The following is a 22,994-nucleotide window of genomic DNA, read 5'->3' as shown; positions in this document are numbered from 1 at the left end:
AACAGGGTTCTCTTTACTCAACACACAACAGGGTTCTCTTTACTCAACATACAACAGGGTTCTCTTTACTCAACACACAACAGGGTTCTCTTTACTCAACACACAACAGGGTTCTCTTTACTCAACACACAACAGGGTTCTCTTTACTCAACACACAACAGGGTTCTCTTTAGTCAACACACAACAGGGTTCTCTTTACTCAACACACAACAGGGTTCTCTTTACTCAACACACAGCAGGGTTCTCTTTACTCAACACACAACAGGGTTCTCTTTACTCAACACACAGCAGGGTTCTCTTTACTCCACGCTGTTAAAATGAAGTCCTTTGAGACACCAAGACTAGTGGCAACTATGCTGCCACCAAATTCAAGGAGACGAAACCTTAACTTTACTAGAGTGCTGAAACACATCATCCTGAGGATGTTTGAAACATGACACTGTGTTATAACACCACTTAATCATTTATTTATGCATCTGATCCTTTGCCAGTTTAACCCATTTTGAGAGACATTGTTGAGCACAGTGCTCAATTCACCAGTGCTTAATTCACCAGTGCTCAATTCACCAGCATTAACTGGTGGTGTTACAGCCAACATTGCAGGATACTGTGTTTCCCTCTACTATTAAGAGTTGTGGGAATGGGTTGTAAAATAATCATACAATCTAAAAATGTTGAATTACCCACAATCCTCTAAACACAGAGCCACTGTGGGAAGATAGGAGATTGCAAGGAGATAAAAACCAGACTTCAAATGAGTTCAATCACTTGATTTTCTCTATAGTTGGTTGTCCTCTTGTAAAATATACCTACATTTTAAGAAACAGATTCAGTTCTATTGATCCTTAATTTTTGGAGATAAAATCATTGAATAATTGAATACATTTTTATTAAGTACATCTTGGTGGTTTTTTGAGTCTATTTCACCCCAGATTTTTTTTTACAGTGTGTCTGTGTGGTTTAGTGTGTAAAATTCAAATGAAATGTGCAATCTTACTGCCCCAGAAGCCCAACTTTCACTCCTCTGTTTCCTCCTGTTTCTAATCTGTCTAAACAAATCAGTGCCTTCAGAAAGTATTCACACCACTTGACTTCTTATATTTTAACAAATTCATTCAAAATGAAAAGCTGAAAGTCAATAACAGTCCATAAGTACTCAACCCCTTTGTTATGACAGACCTACATTTCAGAAGTAAAACATGTTGAATGACCTTATCGATCTACTCCACACATAAAATGATCTGTCAGGTCCCTCAGTCCAATAGCGAATTTCAAACACGGATTCAACCACAAAGACCAGGGAGGTTTTTCAATGTCTCACAAAGAACGTCACCTATTGGCTGATGGGTAAAAATAAAAAAGCAGACATTGAATCTCCCTTTGAGCATTGTAAAGTTAGTAATTACACTTTGGATGGTGTATCAATACACCAGTCACTAAGAAGATAAAGGTGTCATTCCTAACTCCTTTACCAGAGAGGAAGGAAACCACTCAGGGATTTCCCCATGAGGCCAATGGTGACTTTAAAAGTTTATTGACTGTGATAGAGAACTGAGGATGGATCAACAACATTGTAGTTACTCCACAATACTAACCTAATGGACAGAGTGAAAAGAAGGAAGCATGTACAGAATACAAATATTCAAAACATGCATCCTGTTTGCTATAAGGCACTAAAGTAATACTGTAAAACATGCATCCTGTTTGCAACAAGGCACTAAAGTAATACTGTAAAACATGCATCCTGTTTGCAACAAGGCACTAAAGTAATACTGTAAAACATGCATCCTGTTTGCGACAAGGCACTAAAGTAATACTGCAAAACATGCATCCTGTTTGCTATAAGGCACTAAAGTAATACTGTAAAACATGCATCCTGTTTGCAACAAGGCACTAAAGTAATACTGTAAAACATACATCCTGTTTGCAACAAGGCACTAAAGTAATACTGTAAAACATGCATCCTGTTTGCGACAAGGCACTAAAGTAATACTGAAAAACATGCATCCTGTTTGCAACAAGGCACTAAAGTAATACTGCAAAACATGCATCCTGTTTGCAACAAGGCACTAAAGTAATACTGCAAAACATGCATCCTGTTTGCGACAAGGCACTAAAGTAATACTGCAAAACATGCATCCTGTTTGCGACAAGGCACTAAAGTAATACTGCAAAACATGCATCCTGTTTGCGACAAGGCACTAAAGTAATACTGTAAAACATGCATCCTGTTTGCAACAAGGCACTAAAGTAATACTGCAAAACATGCATCCTGTTTGCGACAAGGCACTAAAGTAATACTGCAAAACATGCATCCTGTTTGCGACAAGGCACTAAAGTAATACTGTAAAACATGCATCCTGTTTGCGACAAGGCACTAAAGTAATACTGCAAAACATGCATCCTGTTTGCGACAAGGCACTAAAGTAATACTGCAAAACATGCATCCTGTTTGCGACAAGGCACTAAAGTAATACTGCAAAACATGCATCCTGTTTGCGACAAGGCACTAAAGTAATACTGCAAAACATGCATCCTGTTTGCGACAAGGCACTAAAGTAATACTGTAAAACATGCATCCTGTTTGCGACGAGGCACTAAAGTAATACTGCAAAACATGCATCCTGTTTGCGACAAGGCACTAAAGTAATACTGCAAAACATGCATCCTGTTTGCGACAAGGCACTAAAGTAATACTGCAAAAAATGTGGCAAAGAAATTCACTTTTTGTCCTGAATACAAAGTGTTATGTTTGTTTGCGGCAAATCCAAAACAACAAATTGATGAGTACGACTCTCCACATTATTTTCAAACATAGTGTATGTTAAGGACTGGGGAGTTTTTCAGGATAAAGCCATTTAACTGAATGGAGCTAAGCGCAGGCAAAATCCTAGAAGAAAACCTGTTTGTCTGCTTTCCACCAGACACTGGGAGATGAATTCACCTTTCAGCAGGACAATAACCTAAAACACAAGGCCAAATCTACACTGGAGTTCTTACCAAGAACACAGTGAATGTTCCTGAGTGGTCGAGTTACTGTTAAGACTTAAATCTACTTGAAAATCTATGGCAAGACCTGAAAATGGTTGTCAAACTAAGATCAACAACCAATTTGACAGAGCTTGAAATATTTTGAAAGTAATACATGGGCCGATATTGCACAATCCAGGTGTGGAAAGATCATATAAACTTACCCAGAAATACAGCCAAAGTATTAACAATGGGCTATGAATATTTATGTAAATGAGATATTTCTGTATTTAATTTTCAATTAATGAGTAAAAATGTTAAATAATGTGTTTTCACTTTATCATTAAGGGGTATTTTGTGTAGATGGGTGAGAAATGTTTTATCCATTTTAAATTCTGGCTGTTGTCAAGGGGTATGAATACTTTCTGAAGGTGCTGTAGCTATCACTGAGGTACAGCTGTCCTCACCTCTTCATCTCCTTTTATTTATGTAAACACAACCTTTAATGCCACAATTCTTCCCTCTTGTTTGGATTCCTGCTCTGCTCTCCTTGAAGCTCAGAGCAGCTGAATAGATTGGTCTATTTGCAAGGTTTAATCTGTCTGCGGTTCGGCTTTGAAGAGGAGAGAGATTGACACTTGACATGTGAGGTGCTCGGTGAGAAATATTAACGTGATTGAAAAACTCAATCAAATTACCACAATGAGATGAGACTGTCAGAGACAGCTTATTCACTGGCTGGACGAGACATCATATCACACAGACTCACGCAAACACACACACATGCATGCACGAACAAACAAACACAGGCGCACGCACACAGACACACACAGACCGCACGGACACACAGACCGCACAAGGACACACAGACGCACAGACACATACGGACACACGGACACTCTGTCTCCTCCTACAGCTCCAGTTCAACCCACTTCACACCGAGTCCAGCTTGTTGCTTCATGTGGTTACAATTATACTCTTCTTCTCTCAAAACATTCTTAGTTACCACTTCCAACAAAGACCATGGCCTCTTGTGGTTTTAAATAGCAGAAATAGGGGGTTGAGAAAGAGAGAAAGAGAGAGAGAAATAGAGAGAGAGAGAGTGAGAGAGAGAGAGAGAGTGAGAGAGAAAAAGAGAGAGAGAGAGAGAGAGAGAGAGAGAGAGAGAGAGAGAGAGAGAGAGAGAGAGAGAGAGAGAGAGAGAGAGAGAGAGAGAGAGAGAGATTTGCCTACTGTGCTCAGAGAGTTAGAGTTAATGTGAGGAAACACTGACGCACTGCTCAGCTCCTCTGGAAGAAAGGGAAGGGGTCCACTTAAGCTTAGGGCTTACTATTTTCGAACATTCTGTTAGAAATCGTGCAACATTTCAGTGTCCTGCTACTCATGCCAGGAATATAGTATATGCATATGATTAGTATGTGTGGATAGAAAACACTCTGAAGTTTCTAAAACAGGTTAAATCATGGCTGTGACTATAACAGAACGTGTGTTTCGTGAAAAAGCCCAAGGAAAACTGATCACCAAAAAGTGGAAAAAATATCAGTGCGCCACTTGCATGTATTGTTTATGGCACAGCAAATTAGATGGGGCCGAGATTACAAGTCCTACAGTTTCCACACAATGTCGCCAGTCTTGGCAATTGCCTGGGAGTTGTTCCTTGGTCAAACGAAGAAGAATCCTTCCGGTCTCCGACAGGATGTTTTGGAAGAGAGATTTCCGACCATGATTTGAAGACGTGGAGCTATTGAATACACATCGCCCCGTGATCAATTTGATAGATTATTAACGTTTACTATTACCTAAAGTTGGATTACAACAGTATTTTGAATTGTTTTGTGAAAGTTTATCGTCGACTTTTTTAATTTAAAAAAATGACGTTGCGTCTTAAAACTGTGTTTTTTTCTGGATCACACACTTTTCATTATTATAGATCGATATTTTGGGTATATATGAACCGATTTAATCGAAAAAAAAAAGACCCAATAGTGATGTTTATGGGACATATAGGAGTGCCAACAAAGAAGCTCGTCAAAGGTAATGAATGTTTTATATTTTATTTCTGCGTTTTGTGTAGCGCAGGCTATGCTAATTATTTTGTTTACGTCCCCTTCAGGTATTTCGGGGTGTTGCATGCTATCAGATAATAGCTTCTCATGCTTTCGCCGAAAAGCATTTTAAAAATCTGACTTGTTGGCTGGATTCACAACGAGTGTAGCTTTAACTCAGTACCCTGCATGTGTGTTTTAATGAACGTTTGAGTTTTAACGAGTGCTATTAGCATTTGGCCTGTCGCATTTGCATTTCCTGATGGCTAGATGGGACGCCAGCGTGTCGGGTGGGCTTAAGAGGTTTTAATGTTCTCTGGAGCCAACCTCAGCTTCTCCACTAGCCTATCTCTCTCCAGTCTCCAAGCAGATAACTGTACTTACAAAGTCTTCAGAGGTCCTACTGATTGGCCACAAGTTCCGCCCTTTGATTTCAGCACCCCGAAAAAAATATATATTTATATTCTAATGTTACCCAAGACCTTCATAAACACAAAATTATCATTTTTTGCGCAAATATATACTAAATATATGTACTAAGCTGTTGGAATGTTGCAGTCAGAATGACTTCTGTTTGGCTCAAATTGGGGTCCCTTGAGGATTTTCTCTAGTGTTAAAAGCCTTGTATGTGGGCATAGCATGTGGGCATGGCTTCATTTTGAACATACCACATAACCCTTTTCCATGAAGACCAACCCTGTGATTTTAGCATCTGTCTAACCATAGCAACACAGATTAGAGTTTACAGCACACTAGCACACGATGCAGTCAACCTCCAAGATGTACACTGTCAATTCTTTAGTCTATAGAGATATCAAAGTCCATTATGTTCACTATAAACCAACATTAATGTTCAACCATGATAGAGCTCTGAGGGACCATGGGTGGAAAGGCTTTTCCAAAGCAATGATATGTGTTATAGGTTCATCCAGGTTTCTCTCTCTTTTCCATGACTCACAATAGGCAATATGCCAGAGGTGGATTCAGACCTAAGACAGTATATTGTTTGTGTCTCCAGGTTGAATGGTGTACCTCTCCTGACCCTGACACTCAGCAGCGTACCTGAGCCCAGCAGAAGGAGGTAGGGGTATGGGGAGGGCATGGGGAGGGCATGGGGAGGGTACGGGGAGGGCATGGGGAGGGCATGGGGAGGGTACGGGGGGGACGGGGGAGGGCATGGGGAGGGCACGGGGAGGGCATGGGGAGGGCATGGGGAGGGTATGGGGAGGGCATGGGGAGGGCATGGGGAGGGTATTGGGAGGGCATGGGGAGGGCATGGGGAGGGCAGGCAGGCAGCAGCTGCAACGCCTACAGCCGCATATTAAACCAGGCAGCACAGGAAAGAGCTGCACAGAAAGCCTAATAGCACTCCTTCATACTCCGTAAACTATTGTGGGTAGAGGTTGGGCATGTACTGAACCCTGTCACATCGGATCCAGTCAGGTAAACTCCCTGCAGGTTAGGTAGACCGTGTCCACTACTAGAGAGCACATAGAATCTGACACTGACAGAGAGAGTGAAAAACACAATATGGTAAGGAATCTTATGCAACAGTATGACACAATGTTTCAAACTCTCATTTGCATCATAGGCTTTCACTCAAAACTATTCAAAAAGTATACTTCAAGCTAGAGAAATGTTCGTTTCTCCTTGATTCATGCTCATCATAGCAAGTTGTTCTGTCTTCCAGACACATTCAGGTGGGAACAGCTAACAGAAACTGGTGGGACCGGAAGACGCACTTCAAAAGAAGAACTACACACACAAAAACACCCTGGCAGGATCAGAGAGAGGGAAATATAAAACAGACATCACTGCAGGAGACAGATCCATTTTTCACCTGCAGATGTTCAAGGGCTTTTAACTTTCTCAAAGTACTAGGGACCATTTTCAGACGGTAGACCTCACCTCAAGTCAAATGATACAACACGATGCAACTCTTTCATGTCAGAGGAGGCATTGTTGAGGGGATGGAGGGATTGTTGAGGGGATGGAGGGATTGTTGAGGGGATGGAGGGATTGTTGAGGGGATGGAGGGATTGTTGAGGGGATGGAGGGATTGTTGAGGGGATGGAGGCATTGTTGAGGGGATGGAGGGATTGTTGAGGGGATGGAGGGATTGTTGAGGGGATGGAGGGATTGTTGAGGGGATGGAGGGATTGTTGAGGGGATGGAGGCATTGTTGAGGGGATGGAGGGATTGTTGAGGGGATGGAGGGATTGTTGAGGGGATGGAGGCATTGTTGAGGGGATGGAGGGATTGTTGAGGGGATGGAGGGATTGTTGAGGGGATGGAGGGATTGTTGAGGGGATGGGGGATTGTTGAGGGGATGGAGGGATTGTTGATGGGATGGAGGGATTGTTGAGGGGATGGAGGGATTGTTGAGGGGATGGAGGGATTGTTGAGGGGATGGAGGGATTGTTGAGGGGATTGAGGCATTGTTGAGGGGATGGATGGATTGTTGAGGGGATGGAGGGATTGTTGAGGGGATGGAGGGATTGTTGAGGGGATGGGGGATTGTTGAGGGGATGGAGGGATTGTTGAGGGGAAGGAGGGATTGTTGAGGGGATGGAGGGATTGTTGAGGGGATGGAGGCATTGTTGAGGATGGGGATGGAGGGATTGTTGAGGGGATGGAGGGATTGTTGAGGGGATGGAGGGATTGTTGAGGGGATTGAGGCATTGTTGAGGGATGGATGGATTGTTGAGGGGAAGGAGGGATTGTTGAGGGATGGAGGGATTGTTGAGGGGAAGGATGGATTGTTGAGGGGATGGAGGGATTGTTGAGGGATGGAGGGATTGTTGAGGGATGGAGGGATTGTTGATGGGGGATGGAGGGATTGTTGAGGGGATGGAGGGATTGTTGATGGGGATGGAGGGATTGTTGAGGGGATGGAGGGATTGTTGAGGGATGGAGGGATTGTTGAGGGATGGGGGATTGTTGAGGGATGGAGGGATTGTTGAGGGGATGGATGGATTGTTGAGGGATGGAGGGATTGTTGAGGGATGGAGGGATTGTTGAGGGATGGGGGATTGTTGATGGGATGGAGGGATTGTTGAGGGGAGGATTGTTGAGGGGAGGGATTGTTGAGGGATGGATTGTTGGGATGGGATTGTTGAGGGATGGAGGATTGTTGAGGGATGGAGGGATTGTTGAGGGGATGGAGGCATTGTTGAGGGATGGAGGGATTGTTGAGGGATGGAGGGATTGTTGAGGGGATGGAGGGATTGTTGAGGGGATGGAGGCATTGTTGAGGGGAAGGAGGCATTGTTGAGGGGATGGAGGATTGTTGAGGGATGGAGGGATTGTTGAGGGATGGAGGATTGTTGAGGGGATGGAGGCATTGTTGAGGGGATGGAGGCATTGTTGAGGGGATGGAGGCATTGTTGAAGGGATGGAGGGATTGTTGAGGGATGGAGGGATTGTTGATTGTTGGGATGGAGGGATTGTTGAGGGGATGGAGGGATTGTTGAGGGATGGAGGATTGTTGAGGGATGGAGGCATTGTTGAGGGATGGAGGGATTGTTGAGGGGATGGAGGATTGTTGAGGGATGGAGGATTGTTGAGGGATGGAGGGATTGTTGAGGGATGGAGGGATTGTTGAGGGATGGAGGGATTGTTGAGAGGGATGGAGGGATTGTTGAGGGATGGAGGCATTGTTGAGGGATGGAGGGATTGTTGAGGGATGGAGGGATTGTTGAGGGGATGGAGGATTGTTGAGGGGATGGAGGCATTGTTGAGGGATGGAGGCATGGATGGAGGGATTGTTGAGGGATGGAGGATTGTTGAGGGATGGAGGGATTGTTGATGGGGATGGAGGGATTGTTGAGGGGATGGAGGGATTGTTGAGGGAAGGAGGGATTGTTGAGGGATGGAGGCATTGTTGAGGGATGGAGGGATTGTTGAGGGGATGGAGGGATTGTTGAGGGGATGGAGGGATTGTTGAGGGGATGGAGGGATTGTTGAGGGATGGGGATGGATGGAGGCATTGTTTGAGGGATGGAGGGATTGTTGAGGGAAGGAGGGATTGTTGAGGGGATTGTTGAGGGGAGGCATTGTTGAGGGATGGAGGGATTGTTGAGGGATGGAGGGATTGTTGAGGGGATGGAGGGATTGTTGAGGGATGGGGATTGTTGATGGGGATGGATGGGGATTGTTGAGGGAAGGAGGGATTGTTGAGGGATGGAGGGATTGTTGAGGGATGGAGGATTGTTGAGGGGAAGGAGGGATTGTTGAGGGATGGAGGCATTGTTGAGGGATGGATGGATTGTTGAGGGGATGGAGGGATTGTTGAGGGATGGAGGGATTGTTGAGGGAAGGAGGGATTGTTGAGGGATGGAGGGATTGTTGAGGGGAAGGAGGGATTGTTGAGGGGGATGGAGGATTGTTGAGGGATGGAGGCATTGTTGAGGGATGGAGGGATTGTTGAGGGGATGGAGGGATTGTTGAGGGATGGAGGGATTATTGAGGGATGGAGGCATTGTTGAGGGGATGGATGGATTGTTGAGGGATGGAGGGATTGTTGAGGGATGGAGGGATTGTTGAGGGATGGAGGGATTGTTGAGGGATGGAGGGATTGTTGAGGGATGGAGGGATTGTTGAGGGATGGAGGGATTGTTGAGGGGATGGAGGGATTGTTGAGGGAAGGAGGGATTATTGAGGGGATGGAGGCATTGTTGAGGGGATGGATGGATTGTTGAGGGGAGGAGGGATTGTTGAGGGATGGAGGGATTGTTGAGGGGATGGAGGGATTGTTGAGGGGATGGAGGGATTGTTGAGGGATGGAGGGATTGTTGAGGGATGGAGGGATTGTTGAGGGATGGAGGGATTGTTGAGGGATGGAGGGATTGTTGAGGGAGGGATGGAGGGATTGTTGAGGGGATGGAGGGATTGTTGAGGGGATGGAGGGATTGTTGAGGGGAGGGGATGGAGGGATTGTTGAGGGGATGGGGGATTGTTGAGGGGATGGAGGGATTGTTGGAGGGGATGGGAGGGATTGTTGAGGGATGGAGGGATTGTTGAGGGATGGAGGGATTGTTGAGGGATGGGGGATTGTTGAAGGGATGGAGGGATTGTTGAGAGGGATGGAGGGATTGTTGAGGGATGGAGGGATTGTTGAGGGATGGAGGATTGTTGAGGGATGGAGGGATTGTTGAGGGGGATGGATGGCATTGTTGAGGGATGGATGGATTGTTGAGGGGATGGAGGGAGGGATGGGGATTGTTGAAGGGATGGAGGGATTGTTGAGGGGATGGAGGCATTGTTGAGGGGATGGAGGATTGTTGAGGGATGGAGGGATTGTTGAGGGGATGGAGGGATTGTTGAGGGGGATGGAGGGATTGTTGAGGGATGGAGGGATTGTTGAGGGGATGGAGGGATTGTTGAGGGATGGAGGGATTGTTGAGGGATGGAGGGATTGTTGAGGGGATGGAGGGATTGTTGAGGGGATGGATGGGATTGTTGAGGGATGGGAGGGGGGATTGTTGAGGGATGGAGGGATTGTTGAGGGGATGGAGGGATTGTTGAGGGATGGAGGGATTGTTGAGGGATGGAGGGATTGTTGAGGGATGGAGGGATTGTTGAGGGATGGAGGGATTGTTGAGGGGATGGAGGGATTGTTGAGGGATGGAGGGATTGTTGAGGGATGGAGGGATTGTTGAGGGATGGAGGGATTGTTGAGGGGATGTTGAGGGATGGGGATTGTTGAGGGGATGGAGGGATTGTTGAGGGATGGAGGGATTGTTGAGGGGATGGAGGATTGTTGAGGGGATGGAGGGATTGTTGAGGGGATGGAGGATTGTTGAGGGATGGAGGGATTGTTGAGGGATGGAGGGATTGTTGAGGGGATGGAGGGATTGTTGAGGGGATTGTTGGGGGATTGTTGAGGGATGGAGGGATTGTTGGGGATGGAGGGATTGTTGAGGGGATGGAGGGATTGTTGAGGGGATGGAGGATTGTTGAGGGGATGGAGGATTGTTGAGGGATGGAGGATTGTTGAGGGATGGAGGGATTGTTGAGGGGAGGAGGATTGTTGATGGGGATTGTTGAGGGATGGAGGCATTGTTGAGGGATGGAGGGATTGTTGAGGGATGGATTGTTGGGATTGTTGAGGGGATGGAGGGATTGTTGAGGGATGGGGATTGTTGAGGGATGGAGGGATTGTTGAGGGGATGGAGGGATTGTTGATGGGATTGTTGAGGGATTGTTGAGGGATGTTGAGGGATTGTTGAGGGATGGAGGGATTGTTGATGGGGGATTGTTGAGGCATGGAGGCATTTGAGGGGATGGATGGATTGTTGAGGGGATGGAGGGATTGTTGAGGGATGGATGGATTGTTGAGGGATGGATGGATTGTTGAGGGATGGGGATTGTTGAGGGATGGAGGGATTGTTGAGGGGATGGATGGATTGTTGAGGGATGGAGGGATTGTTGAGGGGATGGAGGGATTGTTGAGGGATGGTGGGATTGTTGAGGGATGGAGGGATTGATTGAGGGATTGAGGGATTGTTGATGGGATGGAGGGATTGTTGAATGGGATGGAGGATTGTTGAGGGATGGAGGGATTGTTGAGGGATGGAGGGATTGTTGAGGGATGGAGGGATTGTTGAGGGATGGAGGCATTGTTGAGGGATGGGATGGAGGGATTGTTGAGGGATGGATGGATTGTTGAGGGATGGGGGATTGTTGAGGGATGGGGGATTGTTGAGGGATGGATGGATTGTTGAGGGGATGGATGGAGGATTGTTGAGGGGATGGAGGATTGTTGAGGGGATGGAGGGATTGTTGAGGGGATGGAGGATTGTTGAGGGATGGAGGGATTGTTGAGGGGATGGAGGGATTGTTGAGGGGATGGAGGGATTGTTGAGGGGATGGAGGGATTGTTGAGGGATGGAGGGATTGTTGAGGGATGGAGGGATTGTTGAGGGGATGGAGGGATTGTTGAGGGATGGAGGATTGTTGAGGGGAAGGAGGGATTGTTGAGGGATGGAGGCATTGTTGAGGGATGGAGGGATTGTTGAGGGATGGAGGGATTGTTGAGGGGATGGAGGGATTGTTGAGGGATGGGAGGCATTGTTGAGGGATGGAGGCATTGTTGAGGGAAGGAGGGATTGTTGAGGGATGGAGGGATTGTTGAGGGGATGGAGGGATTGTTGAGGGATGGAGGCATTGTTGAGGGATGGAGGCATTGTTGAGGGATGGAGGGATTGTTGAGGGGATGGAGGGATTGTTGAGGGGATGGGGATTGTTGAGGGGATGGAGGGATTGTTGAGGGGATGGAGGGATTGTTGAGGGGATGGAGGGATTGTTGAGGGGATGGAGGGATTGTTGAGGGGATGGATGGATTGTTGAGGGGATGGAGGGATTGTTGAGGGGATGGGGGATTGTTGAGGGGATGGAGGGATTGTTGAGGGGATGGAGGGATTGTTGAGGGGATGGAGGGATTGTTGATGGGATGGAGGGATTGTTGAGGGGATGGAGGGATTGTTGAGGGGATGGAGGGATTGTTGAGGGGATGGAGGGATTGTTGATGGGATGGAGGGATTGTTGAGGGGATGGAGGGATTGTTGAGGGGATGGAGGGATTGTTGAGGGGATGGAGGCATTGTTGAGGGGATGGAGGGATTGTTGAGGGGATGGAGGCATTGTTGAGGGGATGGAGGGATTGTTGAGGGGATGGATGGATTGTTGAGGGGATGGAGGGATTGTTGATGGGATGGAGGGATTGTTGAGGGATGGAGGCATTGTTGAGGGGATGGAGGGATTGTTGAGGGATGGAGGGATTGTTGAGGGATGGAGGGATTGTTGAGGGATGGGGGATTGTTGAGGGATGGAGGGATTGTTGAGGGATGGAGGGATTGTTGAGGGATGGATGGATTGTTGAGGGATGGGGGATTGTTGAGGGATGGAGGGATTGTTGAGGGATGGAGGGATTGTTGAGGGATGGAGGGATTGTTGAGGGATGGGATGGAGGATTGTTGAGGGGATGGAGGGATTGTTGAGGGATGGAGGGATTGTTGAGGGGATGGAGGCATTGTTGAGGGATGGAGGGATTGTTGAGGGATGGAGGGATTGTTGAGGGGATGGAGGGATTGTTGATGGGGATGGAGGGATTGTTGAGGGATGGAGGGATTGTTGAGGGGATGGGGGATTGTTGAGGGGATGGAGGGATTGTTGAGGGATGGAGGCATTGTTGAGGGATGGAGGGATTGTTGAGGGATGGAGGGATTGTTGAGGGATGGGGATTGTTGAGGGGATGGAGGGATTGTTGAGGGATGGATGGGGATTGTTGAGGGATGGAGGGATTGTTGAGGGGATGGAGGGATGGAGGCATTGTTGAGGGATGGAGGATTGTTGAGGGATGGAGGGATTGTTGAGGGATGGAGGCATTGTTGATGGGATGGAGGGATTGTTGAGGGATGGAGGGATTGTTGAGGGATGGAGGGATTGATTGATTGTTGGGATGGATGGATTGTTGAGAGGGATGGAGGCATTGTTGAGGGATGGAGGGATTGTTGAGGGATGGAGGGATTGTTGAGGGATGGAGGGATTGTTGAGGGATGGAGGGATTGTTGAGGGGATGGATGGAATTGTTGAGGGATGGATGGATTGTTGAGGGATGGATGGGATTGTTGAGGGATGGATGGATTGTTGAGGGGATGGGGGATTGTTGAGGGATGGAGGATTGATTGTTGAGGGATGGAGGGATTGTTGAGGGATGGAGGGATTGTTGAGGGATGGAGGGATTGTTGAGGGATGGAGGGATTGTTGAGGGGATGGATGAATTGTTGAGGGATGGATGGATTGTTGATGGGGATGGATGAATTGTTGAGGGGATGGAGGGATTGTTGAGGGATGGATGAATTGTTGAGGGATGGATGGATTGTTGAGGGATGGATGGGATTGTTGAGGGATGGAGGGATTGTTGAGGGATGGAGGGATTGTTGAGGGATGGAGGGATGAGGATGTTGAGGGGATGGAGGGATTGTTGAGGGATGGAGGGATTGTTGAGGGGATGGATGGATTGTTGAGGGATGGGGATTGTTGAGGGATGGAGGGATTGTTGAGGGATGGAGGGATTGTTGAGGGATGGAGGGATTGTTGAGGGATGGAGTTGAGGGATTGTTGAGGGATGGAGGGATTGTTGAGGGATGGAGGGATTGTTGAGGGGATGGATGGAATTGTTGAGATGGGATGGATGGATTGTTGAGGGGATGGATGAATTGTTGAGGGGATGGAGGGATTGTTGAGGGGATGGATGAATTGTTGAGGGGATGGATGGATTGTTGAGGGGATGGATGGGATTGTTGAGGGGATGGGGGGATTGTTGAGGGGATGGAGGGATTGTTGAGTGGATGGAGGGATTGTTGAGGGGATGGAGGGATTGTTGAGGGGATGGAGGGATTGTTGAGGGGATGGAGGGATTGTTGAGTGGATGGACGGATTGCTGGGGGGATGGAGGGATTGCTGGGGGAGATCGAGGGATTGCCTGGGGGGATGTGATACAGTAACTGGAGTTCTTCAGGATAAATTAATTGAAAACTAAGAGCAGCTTAATTGAGAGCTGATATGAGAGTAGGCGTAGGAATCACACAATGACCCTTAACCACTGATACAATCTCAGCTATTTTTCATCCTATTAACTGTTACATTAAGGGTTGAGAATAGAGTTACCTGATCCTAGATCAGTGCTTGAGGACACTTTGAGCTAGTGATTCTAGTGTGCTGCCATTAGGTGAGGCATGTTGTACTGACCCTTGCGGATGCCTGCGTAGTTAGTGCTGAGGCCACTCCTCTTCTTACGCTGTCGGTAGAGCCAGATACTGAACACCATGAGGATGATCCAACAGGCCGCTCCTATCCCTGCTATGAAGGCCGGCTGCTTCACCACCTCACTGATCTGTTGGGACAGGGTGTTCTCTGGCTCCAACACACCCTCCGTCACATGTCCTGATGAGTCTAGAGGGGGGAAAGAGGATAGGGGGAGAGATTATAGAGGGAGAGAGGATAGGATTGGAGATGGGCAGAGGATGAGGAGGTGAGAAGAGAGGGCAGGAACAGGAAAGAGTAAGAGCAAAGAGAGGGAATAGAAGGATGAGGAGAGGAGAGGAGAGGAGAGGAGAGGAGAGGAGAGGAGAGGAGAGGAGAGGAGAGAGAGAGAGAGGGGAGAGGGGAGGGGGTGCAGTGTGAGGAGATGAGAGAGGGGTACAGTGTGAGGAGATGAGAGAGAGGGGTACAGTGAGGAGATGAGAGATGAGGAGATGAGAGGAGAGGGGTGCAGTGTGAGGAGATGAGAGGAGAGGGGTACAGTGTGAGGAGATGAGAGGAGAGGGGTGCAGGGTGAGGAGATGAGAGGAGAGGGGTACAGTGTGAGGAGATGAGAGGAGAGGGGTGCAGTGTGAGGAGATGAGAGGAGAGGGGTGCAGTGTGAGGAGATGAGAGGAGAGGGGTGCAGTGTGAGGAGATGAGAGGAGAGGGGTGCAGTGTGAGGAGATGAGAGGAGAGGGGTACAGTGTGAGGAGATGAGAGGAGAGGGGTGCAGTGTGAGGAGATGAGAGGAGAGGGGTGCAGGGTGAGGAGATGAGAGGAGAGGTGAGGGGTGAGAAGGTGAGGTTGTGATGGAAGAGTGGTGGAATGGGGAGATAAAGGCAGAGGGGAAAGTAAGAGATGGCAGACATAAAGAAGGGATTAGGAAGGATGAAAGGAGACGGTCAGGAATGTCATCGGGCGAGAGCAGGTCGAGTGTCAGAGGAGGCAGAAAGTACACAGGAATGAGCAAGGGAGGAGAAAGGAGGGAGGACATGGGAAGTAGTAAAAAGGGAAGAAAGAGAGAGAAGAAAGGAAATGTTATTTGTTATTTTCAATTTTTTACTTATCAATTTTTTTCTTGACACTTTTTTCCTTAACTTCTTAAAGCATTGTTGGTTAAGGGCTTGTAAGTAAGCATGTATTTCACTGTAAGGTGTTGTATTCAGTGCATGTGACAAATAACATTTTATTTGATTTCATTTATTTTAAACACAAAAGTTGAAAAGAAGTGGAAAAGCCTGAAACGGGGAATGATTTTGAAGTTGGGGTTAGAAAAAGCTAAATGAATTCAGGAAAGGGCATAAATATGAACGTTGTCTTTTCTTCTGACATACAAAAGACTTCTTTCATCTCTGCAGGTGAGTGTAAGGCTGGGCCTGGGCTGTGGAGCAGCAGAGATGGAACGCTCTCTCTATTACAAAATAATTGATCCCATAACTCATCCCAGTCAACAATGGCAGGTAATTAGACAGAAGGTCTCAACCCAGGAGATTTAAACATAATATATTCGTATCAGAATTGAACCAGGAAGCACACTACCTGAATGTTCCACGCACCCAGGAAGACTTAAAGAAGTACGACAACACACTGAGCAACATTCTATTAGTTATTATTACAGCGAATGAGATCACAGCAGTACTAATAAAAACATAGTACTAGTCATTAGCACACTATAGCCCTTTAATGTGCAGCTTGGGTTTGTCTTTCTGTTAGCTTTTGCAACTGTTCTACTAGTCAAAATGAACCGTCAGAACTAGTGATCACACTACAAAGGCCTGTTTTGTCATCTGTCTATTCTCCCTGTGCCTCACATGAAAGAGTGTTGTCCCCCTAAGAAATGTCTTCACGTCAGCTTGCTTATCTAACTTTTTTTTTTAATCACTCTTGTTTCATGTTGCAACCACTTGTATCTTTACAGACTCACTCAGCCAGAGGCAAACAGGTTTCCCCAAATTCCAGTGTTGCTACCTCTACCCATCTCTCTCTCTCTCTTTGTCGAGTTGGGGAGCCCTCTCTCTCTCTCTTTGTCGAGTTGGGGAGCCCTCTCTCTCTCTTTGTTGAGTTGGGGAGCCCTCTCTCTCTCTTTGTCGAGTTGGGGAGCCCTCTCTCTCTCTCTTTGTCGAGTTGGGGAGCCCTCTCTCTCTCTTTGTCGAGTTGGGGAGCCCTCTCTCTCTCTCTTTGTCGAGTTGGGGAGCCCTCTCTCTCTTTGTCGAGTTGGGGAGCCCTCTCTCTCTTTGTCGAGTTGGGGAGCCCTCTCTCTCTCTCTTTGTCGAGTTGGGGAGCCCTCTCTCTCTCTTTGTCGAGTTGGGGAGCCCTCTCTCTCTCTCTTTGTCGAGTTGGGGAGCCCTCTCTCTCTCTCTTTGTCGAGTTGGGGAGCCCTCTCTCTCTCTTTTCTCTCCTTCCCTACTACTATGTGGATTTCATGAGTGTTTCTGTGAGGATGGAAGCAGAGTAGCGATGTGACTAAACAGTCCTCAGGGATTGTACAGGTATCTAGGCTGCTATGCCATGACACAAACAAGCCTATAGTGTGACAAATGCATTAGGGTGAAGCGCTGGTGGCGTTTTTCCACTCCAGTGTTGGAACATGTCAACAGGCGCCACTGGAAGCCCTCAAGTGAGAGAAATTGTATCAGTCACAGGTTCCTGCTTCTCCATGCCCATCCCAGCCCATTTAACACACACAGACACACAGCTGTCCCTCTACCAAGCACACAGCTTCCTGCTTCTCCATGCCCATCCCAGCCCATTTAACACACACATACACACAGCTTTCCCTCTACCAAGCACACAGCTTCCTGCTTCTCCATGCCCATCGCAGCCCATTTAACACACACAGACACACAGCTGTCCCTCTACCAAGCACACAGCTTCCTGCTTCTCCATGCCCATCCCAGCCCATTTAACACACACAGACACACAGCTGTCCCTCGACCAAGCACACGGCTTCCTGCTTCTCCATGCCCATCCCAGCCCATTTAACACACACAGACACACAGCTGTCCCTCGACCAAGCACCCAGCTTCCTGCTTCTCCATGCCCATCCCAGCCCATTTAACACACACAGACACACAGCTGTCCCTCGACCAAGCACACAGCTTCCTGCTTCTCCATGCCCATCCCAGCCCATTTAACACACACAGACACACAGCTGTCCCTCGACCAAGCACCCAGCACCACTGTTCCATGTTGTTATCATTTATTCACTTTGCCGTGAGCAGATTTGTCGTAGCTCAGATCTGTGGAGTATCGTAACAGAGGATCTTAAAACAGCCTGGGCTATATGAGTGAAGACTGAATTATATTCATCCCAGGTAGCTATAATTCATGACTGACTGATGTGCCAGGTATCAACAGTACTATATTGTATATACATAGTGCACTGTAGCTGATCTTGACACTCCACATGACAAATGGAGAGAGAAGGAATTTGTCTGGAAAAGAACTTGCTACATTGGGTATATCGTAATCTTGACAGGTAAGCTAATAAAGGGTTAATAAATACATAATCTCAAAACACACAGTTGTGCCAGAGTTCATGGTTTATTGCTCTTGTTAAGCACTAGAACATTGCCCCTTTGACTGGAGAAGAGAACAGAAAAGAGCAGGGCAGGGCAGAACAGAGCAGGGCAGAACAGAGCAGGGCAGAACAGAGCAGGGCAGAACAGGGAAGGGCAGAACAGGGCAGAGCAGAACAGGTCAGAACAGAACAGAGCAGGGCAGAACAGGGCAGGGCAGAACAGGGCAGAATAGGGCAGAGCAGAACAGGGCAGAGCAGAACAGGGCAGAACAGATCAGAACAGGGCAGAGCAGAGCAGGACAGCACAGAACAGATCAGAACAGAGCAGAGCAGAACAGAACAGAACAGAGCAGAGCAGAACAGGGCAGAACAGATCAGAACAGGGCAGAGTAGAACAGATCAGAACAGGGCAGAACAGGACAGGACAGAACAGGGCAGGGCAGGAAAAGGCAGGGCAGGGCAAGGCAGAGCAGGGAAGGGCAGAACAGAACAGGGCAGAGCAGGGCAGAACAGAGCAGAGCAGGGCAGAACAGGGCAGGGTAGAACAGAGCAGAGCAGGGCAAAACAGAGCAGTGCAGGGTATAACAGAGCAGAACAGGGTAGAACTGAGCAGAACAGAGCAGAGCAGGGTAAAGATGGGTAGAACAGAGCAGAACATAGCAGGGCAAAACAGAACAGAACAGAGTAGAACAGGGTAGAGCAGGGTAGAACAGAGCAGAACAGAGCAGAGCAGGGTAGAGCAGGGTTGAACAGAGCAGAGCAGAACCGAGCAGAGCAGGGTAGAACAGAGCAGAACAGAGCAGAGCAGGGTAAAGATGGGTAGAACAGAGCAGAACAGAGCAGGGCAAAACAGAGCAGAACAGAGCAGAGCAGGGTAGAGCAGGGTAGAACAGAGCAGGGTAGAACAGAGCAGAACAGAGCAGGGCAAAAAAAAGCAGAACAGAGTAGAGCAGGGCAGAACAGAGCAGAGCAGGGTAGAACAGAGCAGAACAGAGCAGAGCAGGGTAGAACAGAGCAGAGCAGGGCAGAGCAGAACAAGGCAGAACAAAGCAGGGCAGAACAGGGCAGCGCAGCAGAGCAGAACAGAGCAGGGCAGAACAGGGCAGGGCAGAACAGAGCAGGGCAGAACAGGGCAGGGCAGAACAGAGCAGGGCAGAACAGGGCAGAACAGAGCAGGGCAGAGCAGAACAGGGCAGAACAGACAGAACAGGGCAGAGCAGAACAGGGCAGAACAGATCAGAACAGGGCAGAACAGAACAGGGCAGAACAGGGCAGAGCAGAACAGGGCAGAACAGATCAGAACAGGGCAGAGCAGAACAGGGCAGAACAGAGCAGAACAGGGCAGAACAGAGCAGAACAGAGCAGAGCAGGGGGAACAGAGCAGAACAGTAGAGCAGGGCAGAACAGAGCAGGGCAAAACAGAGCAGAACAGAGAGCAGAGCAGGCGGAACAGAGCAGAGCAGGGTAGAACAGACAGAACAGAGCAGAGCAGGGCAGGGTAGAACAGAACAGAACAGAGCAGAGCAGGGTAGAACAGAGCAGAGCAGAGCAGGGTAGAGCAGGGTAGAACAGAGCAGAGCAGAGCAGGGTAGAGCAGGGTAGAACAGGGCAGAGAACAGCAGAACAGGGCAAAAAGCAGGGCAGAACAGGGCAGGGCAGAACAGGGCAGCGAACAGGGCAGAACAGGGCAGCGCAGAACAGGGCAGAACAGAGCAGGAGCAGAACAGGGCAGAGCAGGGTAGAACAGAACAGAACAGAGCAGAGCAGGGTAGAACAGAGCAGAGCAGAGCAGGGTAGAGCAGGGTAGAACAGAGCAGAGCAGGGTAGAGCAGGGAAGAACAGGGCAGAGCAGGGCAGAGCAGAACAGGGCAGAACAAAGCAGGGCAGAACAGGGCAGCGCAGAACAGAGCAGGGCAGAACAGGGCAGGGCAGAACAGGGCAGGCAGAACAGGGCAGAACAGAGCAGCAGAGCAGAACAGGGCAGAACAGAGCAGAACAGGGCAGCAGAACAGCAGAACAGATCAGAACAGGGCAGAGAGCAGGGCAGAACAGATCAGAACAGGGCAGAGCAGAACAGGACAGAACAGAGCAGAACAGGGCAGGCAGAACAGGGCAGAGCAGAACAGGGCAGCAGACAGAACAGAGCAGAACAGGGAACAGAGCAGAACAGCAGACAGAACAGAGCAGAACAGCAGTAGGCAGAGCAGAACAGACAGAACAGAGCAGAGCAGAGCAAAACAGATCAGAACAGTAGGCAGAACAGAACAGAGCAGAGCAGAACAGATCAGAACAGGCACAGAACAGTAGAACAGCAGAACAGCAGAGCAGCAGAACAGAGCAGAGCAGACAGGAACAGAGCAGAGAACAGAGCAGACAGAGCAGAACAGAGGGCAAGGCAGAACAGCAGAACAGAGCAGAGCAGAACAGGGCAGAACAGGGCAGAGCAGAACAGAACAGAGCAGAACAGGACAGAACAGAACAGGGCATAAGGGCAGAACAGAACAGGGCAGAGCAGAGCAGAACAGGACAGAACAGAGCAGAACAGGGCAGAGCAGAACAGGACAGAACAGAGCAGAACAGGACAGAACAGAGCAGAACAGGGCAGAGCAGAACAGGACAGAACAGAGCAGAACAGGGCAGAGCAGAACAGGACAGAACAGATCAGAACAGGGCAGAGCAGAACAGACAGAACAGGCAGAACAGAGCAGAGCAGAACAGGACAGAACAGAGAGAACAGAACAGAGCAGAGCAGAGCAGAACAGGACAGAACAGAGCAGAACAGGACAGAACAGAGCAGAACAGGGCAGAGCAGAACAGGACAGAACAGAGCAGAACAGGGCAGAGCAGAACAGGACAGAACAGAGCAGAACAGGGCAGAGCAGAACAGGACAGAACAGAGCAGAGCAGAACAGGGCAGAGCAGAACAGGACAGGACAGAGCAGAGCAGAACAGAACAGAGCAGAGCATAACAGAGCAGAACAGGGCAGAGCAGAACAGGACAGAACAAAGCAAGGCAGAGCAGGGCAGAACAGGGCAGAGCAGAACAAGGCAGAACAAAGCAGGGCAGAACAGGGAAGAACAAGCAGGGCAGAACAGGGCAGAGCAGAACAGGGCAGGGCAGAACAGAGCAGAGCAGAACAGGGCAGAACAGATCAGAACAGAGCAGAGCAGAGCAGGGTAGAACAGAGCAGAGCAGGGTAGAACAGAGCAGAACAGAGCAGAGCAGGGCGGAACAGATGCAGAACAGTAGAACAGGGCAGAACAGAGCAGGGCAAACAGAGCAGAACAGAACAGAACAGGAACAGAACAGAGCAGAACAGAGCAGGGCTAAACAGAGCAGAACAGAGTAGAACAGGGTCGAGCAGGGTAGAACAGAGCAGAACAGAGCAGGGTAGAGCAGGGTAGAACAGATCAGAACAGGGCAGAACAGGACAGAACAGAGCAGAGCAGAACAGATCAGAACAGGACAGAGCAGAACAGGACAGAGCAGAACAGAGCAGGGCAGAACAGAGCAGGGCAAAACAGAGCAGAACAGAGCAGAACAGAGCAGGGCTAAACAGAGCAGAACAGATCAGAACAGGACAGAGCAGAACAGGACAGAGCAGAACAGAGCAGGGCTAAACAGAGCAGAACAGAGCAGAACAGAGCAGGGCTAAACAGAGCAGAACAGATCAGAACAGGGCAGAGCAGAACAGATCAGAACAGGGCAGAGCAGAAAAGGACAGAGCAGAACAGGACAGAGCAGAGCAGAACAGATCAGAACAGGACAGAACAGGGCAGAGCAGAACAGGGCAGAACAGATCAGAACAGGGCAGAGCAGAACAGGACAGAACAGAGCAGAACAGATCAGAACAGGATAGAGCAGAACAGGACAGAACAAAGCAAGGCAGGGCAGGGCAGGGCAGGGCAGGGCAGGGCAGAACAGAGACAGAGCAGAACAGGACAGAACAGAGCAGAACAGGGCAGAGCAGAACAGAACAGAGCAGAGCAGAACAGATCAGAACAGGGCAGAGCAGAACAAAGCAAGGCAGAGCAGGGCAGGGCAGGGCAGGGCAGGGCAGGGCAGGGCAGGGCAGGGCAGGGCAGGGCAGGGCAGGGCAGAACAGAACAGGGCAGGGCAGAACAGAACAGGGCAGAGCATGGCAGAACAGAGCAGAGCAGGGCAGAGCATGGCAGAACAGAGCAGAGCAGGGCAGAGCATGGCAGAACAGAGCAGAGCAAGGCACAGCATAACAGGGCAGGGCAGAACAGAGCAGAGCAGAGCAGAGCAGGGCAGAACAGAACAGGGTAGAACAGAGCAGAACAGAGCAGAGCAGGGTAAAGATGGGTAGAACAGAGCAGAACAGAGCAGGGCAAAACAGAACAGAACAGAGTAGAACAGGGTAGAACAGAGCAGAACAGAGCAGAGCAGGGTAGAGCAGGTTAGAACAGAGCAGAGCAGAACCAGAGCAGAGCAGGGTAGAACAGAGCAGAGCAAAGCAGGGTAGAACCGAGCAGAGCAGGGTAGAACAGAGCAGAACAGAGCAGAGCAGGGTAAAGATGGGTAGAACAGAGCAGAACAGAGCAGGGCTAAACAGAGCAGAACAGAGTAGAACAGGGTCGAGCAGTGTAGAACAGAGCAGAACAGAGCAGAGCAGGGTAGAGCAGGGTAGA

The 22,994-nt window shown here is 48.8% G+C and overlaps 1 protein-coding gene across 3 annotated transcripts in view; it reads right to left on the bottom strand.

The window, feature by feature from the left end:
* The window catches only part of robo1 (roundabout, axon guidance receptor, homolog 1 (Drosophila)), a 476,268-nt gene that overhangs the window by 58,507 nt on the left and 394,767 nt on the right, over window positions 1-22,994 (bottom strand). For all 3 annotated transcript variants that reach the window (XM_052467998.1, XM_052467999.1, XM_052468000.1), the window contains one exon: window positions 14,768-14,971. In XM_052467998.1, the coding sequence (XP_052323958.1) occupies window positions 14,768-14,971 (204 nt within the window). The remainder of the gene's footprint in view (window positions 1-14,767; window positions 14,972-22,994) is intronic.

This window comes from Oncorhynchus keta, chromosome 18, assembly GCF_023373465.1.
Source record: "Oncorhynchus keta strain PuntledgeMale-10-30-2019 chromosome 18, Oket_V2, whole genome shotgun sequence".
NCBI classification, from domain to species: domain Eukaryota; kingdom Metazoa; phylum Chordata; class Actinopteri; order Salmoniformes; family Salmonidae; genus Oncorhynchus; species Oncorhynchus keta.
The sequence above is the reverse complement of the archived record's forward strand: the minus strand, read 5'-3'. Positions and strand labels throughout refer to the sequence as shown.